We start from the raw sequence: 18,045 nt of genomic DNA, 5'->3' as shown, positions 1-18,045 counted from the left end.
TCCCTCTCTCTGTAACCTCCTCCAGCCCGACAACCCTCCGCGATCTCTGCGCTCTTCCGATTCCGGCCTCTTGAGCATCCCTGATATTAATCACTTCACCATTGGCGGCCGTGCCTTCAGCTGCCAAGCTCTGGAATTCCCTCCCTAAACCTCTCCGCCTCCCTACCGGAGTCCCCCTTCCTTCCCCGGGAGATGCTTCCCAATCAACAAGGTGGGAGAACGGAAAGCCTTGGCCACAGTGTCGACATTAGCTTCAATGCTGACGACAGCCAAAATGTTCAATACTAACCCCTCCCTGCCTATCTCTCCCAATTACACTGGGTAGGGTTCAATGTTCTTACCTACACAAGGGGTTGGCGAAGACACTTTAGTGCCCTTGATGGGCAAGGAAAATCCTTCGATACAGTCACAGAAGATCCACGTCGGTGTATTGCGGCACACTTGATTGATTCCACAGAAATTGGACACACACTTATCAACTGCAATGGATGCCAAACAAACAGATACAGATTCAACAACATCAGAAGGGACGACAAAGAAAAAAGAATAAGAAAAGGTAACACCTTCATCCTCAACTTTATTGAAAGCTCAAAGAGTGGTTCAATGGGCGGCACTCTTGACTCTGAGTCAGAGGGTTGTGTAGGTTCAAATCCCACTCCGAGGACAGAAGCACATCATCAAGAATCACTGAGGGAGTGCTGCTCAGTTGGATGTGCTGTCCTTCGGATGATGTCAAACTGAGGTCTTGTCCGCTCTCTCGGGTGGAAGCAAAAAGATCCCAGGACACCATATTGAAGAAGAACAAGGGCAGTTGCCCGGGTGTCCTGGCCGATATCACCCAACATCTAAAAGCTGATTATCTGGGCATTGTCACGTGCCTGGTTTTGGGAGCTTGCTGTGCGCAAATTGGCTGTCGCGTTTCCAACATTACAGCAGTGACTACACGTCAAATGTTTTTAATCAGCTATAAAGCGCTTTTGAACATCCTGACGTTGTGAAATGCGCTAAATAAAAGTCTTTCTTTCTGGACTTTACGAAGGAAAATAAAGCCTTCACTTTGGCACTGGGTTCTTGTTTTACCGGTGAATTCACTGGTGCTTCACTGAAATCCGCTATTACAGGTGCAATTGACTAGTTATGGCTCATTTTATATTATACGTGAGCCTGTGAGAGAGAGAAAGACTTGCATTTATATAGCGCCTTTTACGATCACTGAAAGTCTCAAACCTCTCCACAGCCAATTAAATACTTTTGGAATGTAGTCACTATTGTAATGTGGGAAACACAGCAGCCAATTTGCACACAGCAAGCTCCCACACACAGCAACGAGGCAATGACCAGATCATCTGTTTTATTGATGTTTGCTGAGGGAAAAATATTGACCCAGGTCATCGGATGCGAACTCACCTGCTCTTCGGGAGAGTGGAGAGCACCAGTTCCAACTGTTGCGGGACGGGAGAATGGAGAGCACCAGTTCCAACTGTTGTGGGACGGGAGAGTGGAGAGCACCAGTTCAAACTGTCACAGGAGCATCCAGTCGTGCCCCCAAAGGAAGTGGAGTGTGGGAAATTGCACTCCGCTTCCAGTGAGGGGTGGTAAGGCCAATTCTGCGGCGGGAGCAGGACTTCCACGCTGGGGGCTAAAATTCCCTGCCCCAGAAGGTTACAGCCCCCATGGTGAGAGCCTGTGTGGGGAGGCAGAGGGAAGATGAGGGGAGACGGGGGCGGGGGATGGAGGGGAGAGTGGTGGAGGTGGGGGGCGGAGAAACCCGAGGGGGGGGGACAGGAGGGCCACATTGCAGCGGAGGTCTGGGGGGGGCGAAGTGTGTTGGAGGGGCGGGCCTGGGGGCTCTGTGCCTCGGTGCAGGGAGTGTTCAGAGTGGGGTGGACGGGTTGACTGCGCAGATGGTGGTTGGTGGATGTGGTGTGGTTGGCGTCGCGGGGGCGTGGCTCTGGGGTGGCCGGGATTGGGAGCTCGACATCCGGGGGTGTTCGGCATTTGGGAAGGACTGACGGGACGGGACGGGTTGGGTGCGGGGGGAGTGTTCCCGGTGTTGGGTGGGTCCGGAGCCAGGGGGGTGCACGCTCTTGGGATGGGGGTGGGCTGTTTGGGGCTGGGATTGGGAGAGACTTCTTCACTTGGGGAGTTGTTGGCCTGTGGGGTTCCCTGCCGCGGAGGGTTGTTAATGCCAGTTCATTGGATGTGTTCGGGAGGGAGTTGGATGTGGTCCTTGCGGCTGGGGGGGTCGGGTTGTGGAGGGGGCGTGGGGGGGAGGTGCTGGGGTGGGTGATCAGCCATGATCTTGTTGAATGGCGGTGCAGGCTCGAAGGGCCGAATGGCCTAGTCCTGCACCTATTTTCTATGTTTCTATGTTTCATCGAAATAGTGCCGTGGGATCTTTTACATCTACCTGAGAGAGCAGACGGAGCCTCATGTTAATATCTCATCCGAAAGATGGCACCTCCGACAGTGCCGCGCTCCCTCAGCGCTGCACTGGAGCGTCAGCCTAGATTGTGAAGTGGGGCTTGAACCCACAACCAACTTAGAATATAAGGCATAAGAAATAGGAGCAGAAGTAGGCCATTTGGCCCCTCAAGTCTGCTCCGTTATTCAATAAGATCATGGCTGAACTGATCCTGGCCTCAACTCCACTTCCCTACCCGCTTCCCATAACCCTTCACTCCCTTATCGTTCAAAAATCTGTCTACCTCCACATTAAATATATTCAATGACCCAGCCTCCACAGCTCTGTGGGGTAGAGAATTCCAAGGATCCACAACCCTCAGAGAAGAAATTCCTCCTCAGTTCTGTTTTAAATGGGCATCCCCTTATTCTGAAACTATGCCCCCTAATTTTAGATTCCCCCACGAGGGGAAACATCCTCTCAGCATCTACCCTGTCAAACTCCCTCAGAAGCTTATACGTTTCATTAAGATCACCTCTCATTCTTCTAAACTCCAATGAGTGTAGGTCCAACCTGCTCAACCTTTCTTCATAAGACAACCCCTTCATCTCAGGAATCAACCTCGTGAACCTTCTCTGAACTGCCTCCAATGCAAGTATATCCCTCCTTAAATAAGGAGACCAAAACTGTACACAGTACTCCAGGTGTGGTCTTACCAACGCCCTTTACAGTTGTAGCAGGACTTCTCTGCTTTTATACTCCATCCCCCTTGCAATAAAGGCCAACATTCCATTTGCCTTCCTAATTACTTGCTTTACCTGCAGACTAACCTTTTGTGTTTCATGTACAAAAACCCTCAGAACTGCAGCATTTTGCCATTTAAATAATAATTTGCTTTTTTATTTTTCATACCAAAGTAGATAATCTCACACATTATACTCCATCTGCCAAATTTTTGCCCACTCACTTAGCCTGTCTATATCCCTTTGCAGAATCTTAGCATCCTCTGCACAACTTGCTTTCTCACCTATCTTTGTATCACCAGAAAATATGCCTACATTACACTCGATTCCTTCATCCAATCCATTAATAGATTGTAAATAATTGAGGCCCCAGCACTGATCCCTGTGGCACCCCACTAGTTACAGTTTGCCAACCACAAAATGATCTGTTCATCCCGACTCTCTGTTTTAGAAGCAAGCGATGTTTAACCGAGGTTCCGTCTGACTTAGCAATGGACCAGACAGTAGGATCCACTCCAGTGCCCCCTAGGGGCCGAGCTAACACATAGAATCACGCAGCACAGAAGCCTGCCATTCAGCACATCAAGCCTGTGCTGGTTCTGTGGAAGAGCAATGTAATCAGTTCCACTCGCCCGCACTTTCCCCATAATTCTGCAATTTATTTTCTTTCAACTATTTATCCAATTTCCTTTTGAAAGTCACTATTGAATCTGCTTGACCTCCCTTTCAGGCAGTGCGTTCCAGATCATAACGATTCACTGCGTAAAAAATGTCTCCATCTTCTCCCTGGTTCTTTTGCTACTTGTCTTTAATCTGTGTCCTCTGGTTATCAGCTGTCCTGCCAGTGGAAACAGTTACTCCCTATCTATATCAAAATCTTTCTTAATTTTGAACAGTTCTATTAGATTTCCCCTTAACCTTCTCTGCTCCAAGGAGACCAACTCCAGCTTCTGCAGCCTTTCCACATAGCTGGAGTCCCTCATCCCCAGTATCATGCTAGTAAATCTCCACTGCACCCTCTCCAAGGCCGTGACATCCTTCCTAAAGTGTGGTGCCCAGAATTGGACGCAATCCTCCAGCGGTGGTCCTAATGCAAACCTCTGGGGGACATCACTGTATACGTCTGATAAACAACAGTTAACCACTACTCTCAGCTTTCTGTATCTTAGCCAAGTTTGTATCCACATCGCCACTATCCCTAGAATCCTATGGATTCAATTTTGCTAACCAATCTATTATGTGCCACTTTATCAAACGCCTTTTGAAAGACCACATATATGACATCAACTGCACTGCCCTCATCCACTCTCTTCGCTACTTCATCAAAGAACTCAATCAATTTTGTCAGATACGAATTGCCTTTAACAAATCCATGCTGGCTGTCATTTATTAATCCTTCATTGTGCTCACATCAGAAACATCCGTTGTTATTCAGACAGACTCCATTGGGCGCACAGGGGACGGGTCGGGCACAGATCCACAGTAGACGGCAAACGCGCTGGCTTCAGAAGATCAAAGAGGACAAAGAATCACAACACTCTCATCCTGGGACTCATTGCGAGGGAGAGTAAAGTCCTTACCTTGACACTGAGCTTTTGTTATATCGGTAAAGGTGAGTTCTCCATTGTTTGGGGCAAAGCCTCCAGCACAGGTACAGTAGAAACCTCCCATTGTATTGTTGCAGATTGCATTGGACCCGCAAACTCTCGTTGTATCCACACACTCATCAATATCTGTAATACATAAGAAAGTGACTTTACTAACTTAACCAGCTGTTGGGAGATCTTTTCAAACGTTATTTGGGGGGAGGTGGGGAAGCGGAGGAATGTTTTGCTCATCAGTGTGAAGATGTTAGGGCCAAAGAGCAGTGGTTGAAGTGGGACTGACAGGCACGACTCTGGAACTGCTGGCCCCCAAGTGATGGGTCCCACCTGCCAATCGGCCATCCCCTGAGGCCGGCCTAATGGACATCTGTCCCCTCGAATCTCGAGCCCACAATGGGCAGCAGTGTCCTAGAAAGAGCCAGATACTCAATGTGGGGGAACTGGGGGCCGGGTCTGGATACAGCCAGTAGTCAAGAGGTCACGGAGGTGGAGATATATTCTGAATGGCCGGATGTAAATGGAAGGCATCACCTTAGGGTAGTAGATGGGGGGAGTGCTGGGAAGGGACAGTTAAGTAGCTGATGGGCTACGGAGAATTACACCATTATATTTCAGCTCTGTAATAGAAATATCACTGTAATATAACCCAGTTCCCTTACGGCCAACTCTCTCCTCTTGATAATAGCAGAAATATTCCTCGTGCAATGGATTTACCGTCTCTAGCTGCCACAAGCCAGGGATACAATCTCCCGTTTAAGGGCTAGACATTGTGTCGCGCCACGCTTGGGGCGCTGGCTTTTACGGGAGCGCAAATGTATCGCCAGGCGCTAAAGATTTGATTCTGCTGGGAACTTCCACTTTAGCGTTCCAACAGGGAGGTGCAGCGCTAAATCAAGCGCTAACCACTTCCCTTAGAGCGCAAAAGGGAGTGAGAGGGGAGGCAGACGCTGAGCGATGTTCCTGCAGCGTTGGTGGTTTTTCAGGCTCCTTCCCTCCCATAAAGAGAAAGACCAATGCTGCGTTCATTGAAGCCTAGGGCTGTCTCTGCTGGATGCCGGCACCTGCGATACGCACATAGAAGCTCCAAGCGCTCTGAGAGAGTGCAAGACTGAGCAATCGTGGGGTCCAAAAAGAGCAGAATGCAACACACTGGGGACGTAAGAAGATTTTGGCCAACCTGACCACTGCTGCCTTTAATCAGCGCTCCCTAAGCGGCCGGCCGAGGTGACAACGCCTCCCGCAGATGCCATTTTTGATGCCTGGCGATGTTGTATGGGGCGGGAGCAAATATTGCATCTGGGGCAGTAACTTGGTGCTGCACACTGGATGAGGTCACGATCTCCCGGACTCTCAGTCTTAGCGCCAGCGCAAACCCGCCAGGCAAATTCGCAGGTGTCAGTGATCTCGCCGTGCCCGGTCGGTAATCCCTTAGCGCCCCATTAGCGCCCCCCACAGGCACGAACGTGAGGCGCAAACCAGGCCAATTTTTCCCCCTAACGGTTTGTACATGAAATGTTAAAGTTCTAAAACTTGTTTCCCCCACCAGGTAACAGAGTGTCGTCGGGGGAAGAAATGATTCCACTGGGATGGGGAGTGAGACTGTCCAAGCTTACATTCCTGTAAGAAATTGGGAATTAGAAGAAATAACTTGAGACAAAAAAGTCTCTGCAGACTGGTGTTAGAATTGAAGGATTTGTTCCAGGGTACAATAGCTAAAGCGACTGGAACAGCGTGAACATAAATAACTGATAAAGGGCAGCTCCAAACATCTGAAGGCCAAGAATGTCATGTCTGACTCCAACCGTAGGAGATTAAGGACAGGAGAGAAGGATCTTCAGAAAGGCCCTCAGCACTGCACTGGAGCGTCAGCCTAGATTATGAAGTGGGGCTTGAACCCACAACCAACTTAGAACATAAGGCATAAGAAATAGGAGCAGGAGTAGGCCATTTGGCCCCTCGAGCCTGCTCCATTATTCAATAAGATCATGGCTGATCTGATCCTGGCCTCAACTCTGCTTCCCTGCCTACTCCCCACAACCCTTCACTCCCTTATCGTTCAAAAATCTGTCTACCTCCACATTAAATATATTCAATGACCCAGCCTCCACAGCTCTCTGGGGTAGAGAATTCCAAGGATCCACAACCCACAGAGAAGAAATTCCTCCTCAGTTCTGTTTTAAATGGGCAACCCCTTATTCTTAAACTATGCCCCCTAGTTCTAGATTCCCCCACGAGGGGAAACATCCTCTCTGCAACTACCCTGTCAAACCCCCTCAGAAGCTTATACATTTCATTAAGATCACCTCTCATTCTTATAAACTCCAATGAGTGTAGGCCCAACCTGCTCAATCTTTCTTCATAAGACAACCCCTTCATCTTAGGAATCAACCTCGTGAACCTTCTCTGAACTGCCTCCAATGCAAGTATATCCCTCCTTAAGTAAGGAGGCCAAAACTGTACACAGTACTCCAGGTGTGGTCTTACCAACGCCCTTTACAGTTGTAGCAGGACTTCTCTGCTTTTATATTCCATCCCCCTTGCAATAAAGACCAACATTCCATTTGCCTTCCTAATTACTTGCTTTACCTGCATCCTAACTTTTTGTGTTTCATGTACAAAAACCCTCAGAACTGCAGCATTTTTCCATTTAAATAATAATATGCTTTTTTATTTTTCCTACCAAAGTAGATAACCACACATTTTCCTATTTTCCCACATTATACTCCATCTGCCAAATTTTTGCCCATTCACTTAGCCTGTCTATATCCTTTTGCAGAATCTTTGCGTTTTCCGCACAACTTGCTTTCTCATCTATCTTTGAATCATCAGCAAATTTGCCTACATTACACTTGATCCCCTCATCCAATCCATTAATAGATTGTAAATAATTGAGGCCCCAACACTGATCCCTGTGGCACCCCATTAGTTACAGTTTGCCAACCAGAAAATGATCCGTTCATCCCGACTCTCTGTTTTAGAAGCAAACGATGTTTAACCGAGGTCCCGTCTGACTTAGCAATGGACCAGACAGCAGGATCCACTCCAGTGCCCCCTAGGGGCCGAGCTAACACATAGAATCACGCAGCACAGAAGCCTGCCATTCAGCACATCAAGCCTGTGCTGGTTCTGTGGAAGAGCTATGTAATCAGTTCCACTCGCCCGCACTTTCCCCATAATTCTGCAATTTTTTTTTCCTTCAAGTATTTATCCAATTTCTTTTTGAAAGTCACTATTGAATCTGCTTGCACCTCCCTTTCAGGCAGTACGTTCCAGATCATAACGATTCACTGCGTAAAAAATGTCTCCATCTTCTCCCTGGTTCTTTTGCTACTTGTCTTTAATCTGTGTCCTCTGGTTATCAGCTGTCCTGCCAGTGGAAACAGTTACTCCCTATCGATATCAAAATCTTTCTTAATTTTGAACAGTTCTATTAGATTTCCCCTTAACCTTCTCTGCTCCAAGGAGACCAACTCCAGCTTCTGCAGCCTTTCCACAAGCTGAAGTCCCTCATCCCCAGTATCATTTTAGTAAATCTCCACTGCACCCTCTCCAAGGCCTTGACATCCTTCCTAAAGTGTGGTGCCCAGAATTGGACGCAATTCTCCAGTGGTGGTCCTAATGCAAACCTCTGGGGGACATCACTGTATACGTCTGATAAACAACAGTTAACCACTACTCTCAGCTTTCTGTATCTTAGCCAAGTTTGTATCCACATTGCCACTATCCCTAGAATCCCGTGGATTCAATTTTGCTAACAAGTCTATTATGTGCCACTTTATCAAACGCCTTTTGAAAGACCACATATATGACATCAACTGCACTGCCCTCATCCACCCTCTTCGCTACTTCATCAAAGAACTCAATCAATTTTGTCAGACACAAATTGCCTTTAAAAAATCCATGCTGGCTGTCATTTATTAATCCTTCATTGTGCTCACATCAGAAACATCCGTTGTTATTCAGACAGACTCCATTGGGCGCACAGGGGACGGGTCGGGCACAGATCCACAGTAGACGGCAAACGCGCTGGCTTCAGAAGATCAAAGAGAACAAAGAATCACAACACTCTCATCCTGGGAGTCATTGCGAGGGAGAGTAAAGTCCTTACCTTGACACTGAACTTTTGTTATATCGGTAAAGGTGAGTACTCCATTGTTTGGGACAAAGCCTCCAGCACAGGTACAGTAGAAACCTCCCATTGTATTGTTACAGGTTGCATTGGACCCGCAAACTCTCGTTGTATCCACACACTCATCAATATCTGTAATACATAAGAAAGTGACTTTACTAACTTAACCAGCTGTTGGGAGATCTTTTCAAACGTTATTTGGGGGGAGGCGGGGAAGCGGAGGAATGTTTTGCTCATCAGTGTGAAGATGTTAGGGCCAAAGAGCAGTGGTTGAAGTGGGACTGACGGGCACGACTCTGGAACTGCTGGCCCCCAAGTGATGGGTCCCACCTGCCAATCGGCCATCCCCTGAGGCCGGCCTAATGGACATCTGTCCCCTCGAATCCCGAGCCCACAATGGGCAGCAGTGTCCTAGAAAGAGCCAGATACTCAATGTGAAGGAACTGGGGGCCGGGACTGGATACAGCCAGTAGTCAAGAGGTCACGGAGGTGGAGATATATTCTGAATGGCTGGATGTAAATGGAAGGCATCACCTTAGGGTAGTAGATGGGGGGAGTGCTGGGAAGGGACATTTAAGTAGCTGATGGGCTACGGAGAATTACACCATTATATTTCAGCTCTGGAATAGAAATATCACTGTAATATAACCCAGTTCCCTTATGGCCAACTCTCTCCTCTTGATAATAGCAGAAATATTCCTCGTGCAATGGATTTACCGTCTCTAGCTGCCACAAGCCAGGGATACAATCTCCCGTTTAAGGGCTAGACATTGTGTCGCGCCACGCTTGGGGCACTAGCTTTTACGGGAGCGCAAATGTATCGCCAGGCGCTAAAGATTTGATTCTGCCGGGAACTTTCACTTTAGCGTTCCAACAGGAAGGTGCAGCACTAAATCAAGCGCTAACCACTTCCCTTAGAGCGCAAAAGGGAGTGAGAGGGGAGGCAGACGCTGAGCGATGTTCCTGCAGCGTTGGTGGTTTTTCAGGCTCCTTCCCTCCCATAAAGAGAAAGACCAATGCTGCATTCATTGAAGCCTAGGGCTGTCTCTGCTGGATGCTGGCACCTGCGATACGCACATAGAAGCTCCAAGCGCTCTGAGAGAGTGCAGGACTGAGCAATCGTGGGGTCCAAAAAGAGCAGAATGCAACACACTGGGGACGTAAGAAGATTTTGGCCGAGCTGACCACTGCTGCCTTTAATCAGCGCTCCCTAAGCGGCCGGCCGAGGTGACAACGCCTCCCGCAGATGCCATTTTTGATGTCTGGCGATGTTGCATGAGGCGGGAGCAAATATTGCATCTGGGGCGGTAACTTGGTGCTGCACACTGGATGAGGTCACGATCTCCCGGACTCTAAGTCTTAGCACCAGCGCAAACCCGCCAGGCAAATTCGCAGGTGTCAGTGATCTCGCCGCGCCCGGTCGGTAATCCCTTAGCGCCCCATTAGCGCCGCCCACAGGCACTAACATGAGGCGCAAACCAGGCCAATTTTTCCCCCTAACGGTTTGTACATGAAATGTTAAAGTTCTAAAACTTGTTTCCCCCACCAGGTAACAGAGTGTCGTCGGGGGAAGAAATGATTCCACTGGGATGGGGAGTGAGACTGTCCAAGCTTACATTCCTGTAAGAAATTGGGAATTAGAAGAAATAACTTGAGACAAAAAAGTCTCTGCAGAATGATGTTAGAATTGAAGGATTCGTTCCAGGGTACAATAGCTAAAGCGACTGGAACATCGTGAACATTAATAACTGATAACGGGCAGCTCCAAACATCTGAAGGCCAAGAATGTCATGTCTGACTCCAACCGTAGGAGATTAAGGACAGGAGAGAAGGGCCTTCAGAAAGTATAAACAGGAATGACATGTGGAGAGGAGGGCTCCAGCTTAGAGTTGAGACAAAGAACTCGACGAGCCATTGGTCATCCTGATCTGGGAAGACACCTTATAGGTTAAATAGTCCTGTCCATCATCTTACCCCAGGCCCATCCCTAAAAAAAGAATAAAAGTGATATCTAAGGTGCTTTTCAGGGCACATGGTGCAGAGAAGAGCTGTTCGTGCCACCAGCCGTCTGTCCGATCGGGACTAATACCAGCGACTTTGTCACGGTCGTATGTCTACCATGTCTATCCTGATTGTGTGCTGTGTTTGACTATATTTAAACTACTGCTCATTAATAAAATGCCTTTCGTCTCCTAAGACCCTTTGTTCTGTGTGTGACCAGTGATCCAAATCTTACATTTCTGTAGGTCCCCGACAGCCAATAAACTCCTCAAATACATGAGAAATAGCAACTTTGAAAAATGATGGGTGTTTATATTGTTGTAAACGGGTGAAGACTGAAGGACACAACATTATTCATTCTCTGCCACCATTGGGAAGGATTGAGGCTGCAAGAGTCTGAGGCAAAGTGACCTCGGGCGATCTCAGCCCAGTTCCCGCCAACCAAAATGCCAATGCAACTTGGAGACGCCACAAGACTGGAAATTGTGATACCAAACTGGTGCAGCAGGGGCTGCTCTGCTGACAGAAACAGGAACAATGTGGGGGACGGAGAGGATAGAGGTCGAACCTGCATTTTAAGCCGTGCCTTCACATGACCCATTAGTGCAAATGCCGACAGTGGGTGCAAGACACCAAAGAGCAATCTGCGTTATCGTAAGGGGAAAACAATAGATTTGTACACTAAGGGGTTGAAATTCGGTCCCGCCATTTGTGAGGCGGTGTTGCCACCCGAGTTCTGGTTTTACCGCCGGGCCGTAGGTGCGGGCTCCAACTGCCAAATTCAGTTTTTACGCCCCAATAAAGAGATAAGCGTTGCAAAGTGGCGCTGCGCACTCATCCTCGGACGGGAGCTTAGAAGGCCGACTGAATTTCCCAACGGGAACTGCCGCCTTCTGGCTGGAAAACGGAAAGAAAAAAAATTCAACTTCTCCGACCTGCACTCAAACTTCTCCCCTGTGACAACTAACGAAAAAAAATGCAGAAATAAAGAAAGAAAAAAAACTTACCTTGTTCTCTGGCAGAATCAGCCCGCGTTCCGCTCTTTACTCACCATTTTTTTAGCCTGTAAGAGCACCTGCCGGGAAGGCCGACGTTCAAATTAAAATCATGATCACCATAGGCAGTCGCTCGGAATCGAGAAAGACTTGCTTCCACTCTAAAAATTAGTTCTTTGGTGACTGAACAGTCCAATACGAGAACCACAGTCCCTGTCACAGGTGGGGCAGATAGCCATTGAGGGAAGGGATGGGTGGGGAGTCTGGTTTGCCGCACGCTTCTTCCGCTGCATGCTCTCGGCGATGGGACTCGAGGTGCTCAGCGCCCTCCCGGATGCACTTCCTCCACTTAGGGCGGTCTTTGGCCAGGGACTCCCAGGTGTTAGTGGGGATGTTGGACGTTATCAGGGAGGCTTTGAGGGTGTCCCTGTAACGTTATCTCTGCCCACCTTTGACTCGTTTGCCGTAAAGGAGTTCCGAGTAGAGCGCTTGCTTTGGGAGTCTCGTGTCTGGCATGCGAACAATGTGGCCCGCCCAGCGGAGCTGATCAAGTATGGTCAGCGCTTAAATGCTGGGGATGGTGGCCTGGTCGAGGACCCTAACGTTAGTGCGTTTGTCCTCCAAAGGGATATTTAGGATTTTGCGGAGACACCGTTGATGGTATTTCTCCAGCGACTTGAGATGTCTACTGTACATGGTCCATGTCTCTGAGCCAAACAGGAGGGCGGGTATTACTATAGCCATATAGACCATGAGCTTGGTGGAGGATTTGAGGGCCTGGTCTTCACTCTTTTTCTTAGGCAGCCAAAGGCTGCACTGGCGCATTGGAGTCGATGTTGAATCTTGTCGTCAATGTCTGCTCTTGTTGATAAGAGGCTCCCGAGATTTGGGAAATGGTTCAAGTTGTCCAGGGCCGCGTCGTGGATCTTGATGACTTGGGGCCAGTGCTGTGCGGCAGGGACAAGCTGATGGAGGACCTTTGTCTTACAGATGTTTAGCGTTAGGCCCATGCTTTCGTACGCCTCAGTAAATACGTCAACTATGTCCTAGAGTTCAGCCTCTATGTGCGCAGACGCAGGCGTTGTCTGCGTACTGTAGCTCGACGACAGAGATTGGGGTGGTCTTGGACCTGGCCTGGAGACGACGAAGGTTGAACAGGTTCCCACTGGTTCTGTAGTTTAGTTCCACTCCAGCGGGGTGGAGCATGGCAGCGAGGAAGATCGAGAAGAGGGTTGGGGCGATGACGCAGCCCGGTTTGACCCCGGTCCGGACGTGGATTGGGTCTGTGATGGATGCGTTGGTAAGGATCACGGCCTGCATGGCGGAGGATGGTGACGTACTTTTGGGGGCATCCGAAACGGAGGAGGACGCTCCATCGACCCTCGCGACAGTGTCAAAGGCCTTTGTAAAGTCGAAGAAGGCCATGTAAACGTGCTGGCACCGCTCCCTGCATTTTTCCTGCAGCTGGCCAGGGTGGCAGCTCCCGGACCAAAACAACTTTCCCCTTGCTATCTTCCACCATCCAACAACTGTTGCAGCTAGCGTTCATCGCAGGTGGTTTTTCGAACGAGGATGACTTGCTTCCACAAGAGTTCACAGATGTTTCAATGGAGGACCCGATGTTCCAGTCCTGAACTCCAATTGAGGGGGTGGAAGATGCCTGGGCGTGGATTTTTTTAACGTGTGGAGGCCGTTGTGCATCAGCCACCACATGGGCTTGACAGAGCTCGGCCTTTATCCAGTGGCAAGGGTTTAACAGGATGACTGGAGATCTGCTCTGATGCAAGGACCTAGTGCGCACACATATCCTTTATGTGAACCTTCTCTGAACTGCCTCCAATGCAAGTATATCCCTCCTTAAATAAAGAGATTAAAACTGTACGCAGTACCTTAGGTGTGGCCTCACGAATACCCTGTACAGTTGTCGCAGGACTTCTCTGCTTCTATATTCCATCCCTTTGCAATAAAGGCCAACATTCCATTTGCCTTCCTGATTACTCGCTGAACCTTCATACTAACTTTTTGTGTTCCATATAACAAAGACCCCCAGGTCCCTCTGTCTAGCAGCATTTTGTAATTTTTCTCCATTTAAATAATAATTTGCTTTTTTATTTTTTCTGCCAATGTGGATAACTTCACACTTTCCACATTATACTCACTTAGTTTATATCCCTTTGCAGATTTTGTGTGTCCTCCTGTTAGCGCGAATGTTTCCCAGGAAGAATCACTCGACCCTCTGGGTCGGTTCCAACATCAAAACGGCCTTTATTACGTCAGCGGGGAGAAAGCCTCTGGGTTACACCAGGCACTATTCTCCGTCGAGCAAAGAAATTCAGTGATATTTATATGTTTTACAACAGTTCACTACACTTACCCAACCTATGTCGGCTGGACACAATTCAATCGTAACAATTATAGATTACATACAGGTTTCTTTAGGCCAATAGAATTGACCCTCAAGCTTCAAGGGTTGCAAGGTCAGCTCATGTTTAGCTGGAGCTGATTTATGTCCTTGTGATGTTTTCCAGACCCTCCCCCCCCCCCCCGTTATCTCTGTTGTCCTTGGGTTCTGCCTGTGCCTGACTTTCTTATCTTAACATAGTTTCAGGGAGTCCTTTGTTCAATGTTCTGCTAGGACATCTTGTTGATTAAAGACATTCTGCTGAACTGCAGTGTCATCAGCTATCCAGAAAGTTAGTCAACTTGGTTAGCTGAATACCCCTAGTGCTTTGCGGAATCCCTGGCAGCCATCTTATGTCTGGCAGCCATTTTACACATATATATACATACATTCTGCAGGTGCCTTCGCCTTTGAAAATGCCCGACAACACTTGCTTGCCCACCCATCTTTGTATCATCAGCAAACTTGGCTACATTACACTCGGTCTCTTCATCCAAATCATTAATATAGATTGCAAATAGTTGAGGCCCCAGCACCAATCCCTGCAGCACCCCATTAGTTACCGTTTGCCAACCGGAAAATGACCCATTGATCCTGACTCTCTGTTTTCTGTTAGTTAGCCAATCCTCTATCCATGCTAATACACTACCCCCAACCCCGTGAACTTTCATCTTGTGCAGTAACCTTTTATGTGGCACCTTATCGAATGCCTTCTTGAAATCCAAATACACCACATCCACTGGTTTCCCCCTTATCCACCCAGCTCGTTACATCCTCAAAGAACTCCAGTAAATTTGTCAAACATGATAAAACCATGCTGACTCTGCTTGACTAAATTATGTTTTTCCAATTACCTTCCGAGTGTCACGGCTCAACTCCTGCCGACGTCAAACTCAGGGAACGTCAACACCATTCAGCACAGCGCAGCAAGTGAGGTGCTGGGGGGAGGTGCCCACAACATGGGCACTGGGTCCTTCCGGGGCCAATGTTTCTCCCCTCCTGAAGGCGATTGCTCCCACTGGGGGGGGGGGTCCATCCACCCTCCATCCTCGCAGCCAAGTGCCCGTTGCTCCTGGGTGAGGCTGGACAGTGAGAGCCAGCAGGTTGTGAGCGGGGGAGGGGGCGGCATCACAGGGGAGTGTGAAGCCCGATTGTCCGCCCGTTAAACCTGCATGTGAAGAAAATCTAATCCTTACGTCTTTCTGAGGTACAAGCAAATTCATAATTTACCATGTTGTCTGCTAACAATGGCCCAGAAATCCCGACTTCCCCGGGTCAGCACGAAGTTTCTACGGACCCGGAAGGCATCGGAAAAGCCGGTTTTCAGCGCTGATCCTTTGGCACAGGTGCAATTGATGCATCTTGCATTAGGGCCGCACGGGTTTGACTGATACTCGTTGATTTCTGGAATGAGAAACTTACTTGCAGTTGGCCCTGAGCACCTCAACCAACTGACCACCTCTCAGTCCAGCTCCACCTTCTGAACCTCAGGGAGCTTAACACCATCCAGCACCGTAGCAGTGAAGGGGAGGAGATACAACAACATGGAGAATGGCTCCTCTTGATGCCAATTTGTTTCTCCTCTTCCTTCCCCGAAGATATTTTCTGCCTCTAGTGCTGACGACCCATTCGGCACCCCAGCCAAGGGAGACTCCATCATGTGCGAGCTTAGCCAGTGAGTGTCAACAGGCTAGTTGACCATGGGGCCGTAGGAGGCAAGAGGCCCAGCCTGGGCTCATGCAGCATCCCCACACTGGTACTGTCCACTAGGGGTCGCTGGAGAGGTCCGAACTCAACGAGTGTCAGTCAAACCCGTGCGGCCCTAATACAAGATGCATCAATGTAGTCGGGTCTTTCAACTGCACCTGTGCCAAGTGATTTGGGCCAAACACTGGGATATCTATATTTAAAGATAATACAAAGACTCAGTGTCGAGCTAAAGACTATTCTGCTACAGGAGCTGCATTCACCTGTCTTTCAGTAATTGCACAAAATGGCACGGGGTGCTGACGTACACAAAGGATTGAATAGATCATGATTGATAATTTAAAAAATAAGAAGTGTAAAAACATGGCTGATTTCCCCTTCTTTGTCTTAGGGCTGTTGAGTCTAATCCCTACTGCTACCCTGACTGAGATCAGCACAGAGCAGCAATAAAACCTGGGACTTGGCAGCAGGTTCATACAGTGAAAGACAGTCCCCCTGCTGAGCATAACATTCAACTTTAAGGGATATAACCTGTGTTGGTTCACACATTGCTCTGATGTCACCACCGGATATGAAGGTTCATGCAGATGAATTAACTTCAGTTGGAATAGTTTAGAGGGACAGATAAGGCTCCAAAGACCACTTAGATTATTAGTAGCAAATCTGTTAACTGTGAAATCTGCCTGAAAGAAATCAGTATTTCTCAACATGAATTACATGCACCATTTGGTGCCCGGGGTTTTTTCATTGTTATATGACTCCTTAACCCCCTTGGCTTCAAGAAGGCGGCTCACCACCACCTTCTCGAGGGCAATTAGGGATGGGCAATAATGCCGGCCTTGCCAGCGACGGCCCATATCCTGGGTTGACATTGAATTCAGCCATTTCCTTCTTAGACCTTGTGCTGTTCATTTCATGATCCTTCAATCTGATTGGATTAAGAGGGAGAGAAAAAAGTGACGGAAAGAAAAACATTTCAAAAATCATTTTTAAAGTCTCCAACAACAATTAAAACCTGAAGGAATGAGAGCCCCCACACTTGTACTAGATAAGTTTCAGTGGCAGAGCGGTTGATTGCAAATAAGGGGCCGCCCATATAAAACAGAGATGAGGAGAAATTTCTTCTCTCAGAGGGTTGTAAATCTGTGGAATTCGCTGCCTCAGAGAGCTGTGGAAGCTGGGACATTGAATAAATTTAAGACAGAAATAGACAGTTTCTTAAACGTTAGGGGATAAGGGGTTATGGGGAGCGGGCGGGGAAGTGGAGCTGAGTCCATGATCAGATCAGCCATGATCTTATTGAATGGCGGAGCAGGCTCGAGGGGCCATATGGCCTACTCCTGCTCCTATTTCTTATGTTCTTATAATTATCACGTTGTTAAAAGGCTACTTAGACTGGAATGGACAAGAGTTAACTCTCTCGGCGAGTTTAGTTGGTATCTGCTGCGGAAATACAGCAACGTCACGCCATTCAATGGTGAGATTAAACGGGCAAGGGCAAGTCTAACTACAGTCGCTGTTCATTGCCCTGTCACAGCAAATTCCGGGCCATCGTTTTTCTCCCCCTGGAATTCAGAAGGCTGAAGGACGGCCTGATGCAGATCTTCAACACCACGAAGGATTATGCTGAGGGAAATGGCGAAATATTGTTTTCAATTGTCAGCAAGAGGCTAACATGGGGCACAAATGTAAGATAATCATCAAGAGAATTAAAGGCTGGTTAGGAAATAATTCTTTAGATGGGGGCGGGGGTGATTTGGAAACAAAGTCCATAAGTACTTTGACAGGAAGTAGAGAGTTGCTTGGGAACAAGTATTAAAGGGTACGGGGTGTGAGCAGGAGAGTTGGATTAGACACGGAGAATAACACCAGTGCAGCCTTGATGGGCCAAAGGTCTGTTTCTGTGCTGGAATGTTCTCCCGTTATATATTAGATGCGTGCATCTTTGCATGTTAACTGAACTGGGAGTTTCACCAAACCTCTGATCAGTATAATGCAAGGGCAGGATATGTCGGAAACCACTTGGTAAACTTGATTAATTTGAGATTCCAGTGTGGAGCG

General features: G+C 48.2%; 1 protein-coding gene and 1 long non-coding RNA gene across 3 annotated transcripts in view; one reads left to right on the top strand and one right to left on the bottom strand.

Annotated features, from left to right (window-relative positions):
- Positions 1-18,045, bottom strand: part of LOC139237827 (adhesion G protein-coupled receptor E2-like) — an 86,909-nt gene that overhangs the window by 50,796 nt on the left and 18,068 nt on the right. Inside the window, exons 4-6 of one of the 2 annotated variants that reach the window (XM_070867055.1) lie at positions 8,860-9,012; positions 4,728-4,880; positions 342-479 (exon numbers count right to left, since the gene is read on the bottom strand). In XM_070867055.1, coding sequence (XP_070723156.1) covers positions 342-479; positions 4,728-4,880; positions 8,860-9,012 — 444 coding nt within the window. The remainder of the gene's footprint in view (positions 1-341; positions 480-4,727; positions 4,881-8,859; positions 9,013-18,045) is intronic. The other variant, XM_070867057.1, reaches the window with a different exon arrangement.
- Positions 107-11,054, top strand: LOC139237828 (uncharacterized). The gene is made up of 4 exons (XR_011588526.1): positions 107-556; positions 4,583-4,759; positions 8,715-8,891; positions 10,430-11,054. It is a non-coding gene; the product is annotated as an uncharacterized lncRNA (long non-coding RNA).

Source organism: Pristiophorus japonicus, chromosome 24 (assembly GCF_044704955.1).
Source record: "Pristiophorus japonicus isolate sPriJap1 chromosome 24, sPriJap1.hap1, whole genome shotgun sequence".
Lineage (NCBI taxonomy): Eukaryota > Metazoa > Chordata > Chondrichthyes > Pristiophoridae > Pristiophorus > Pristiophorus japonicus.
The sequence above is the reverse complement of the archived record's forward strand: the minus strand, read 5'-3'. Positions and strand labels throughout refer to the sequence as shown.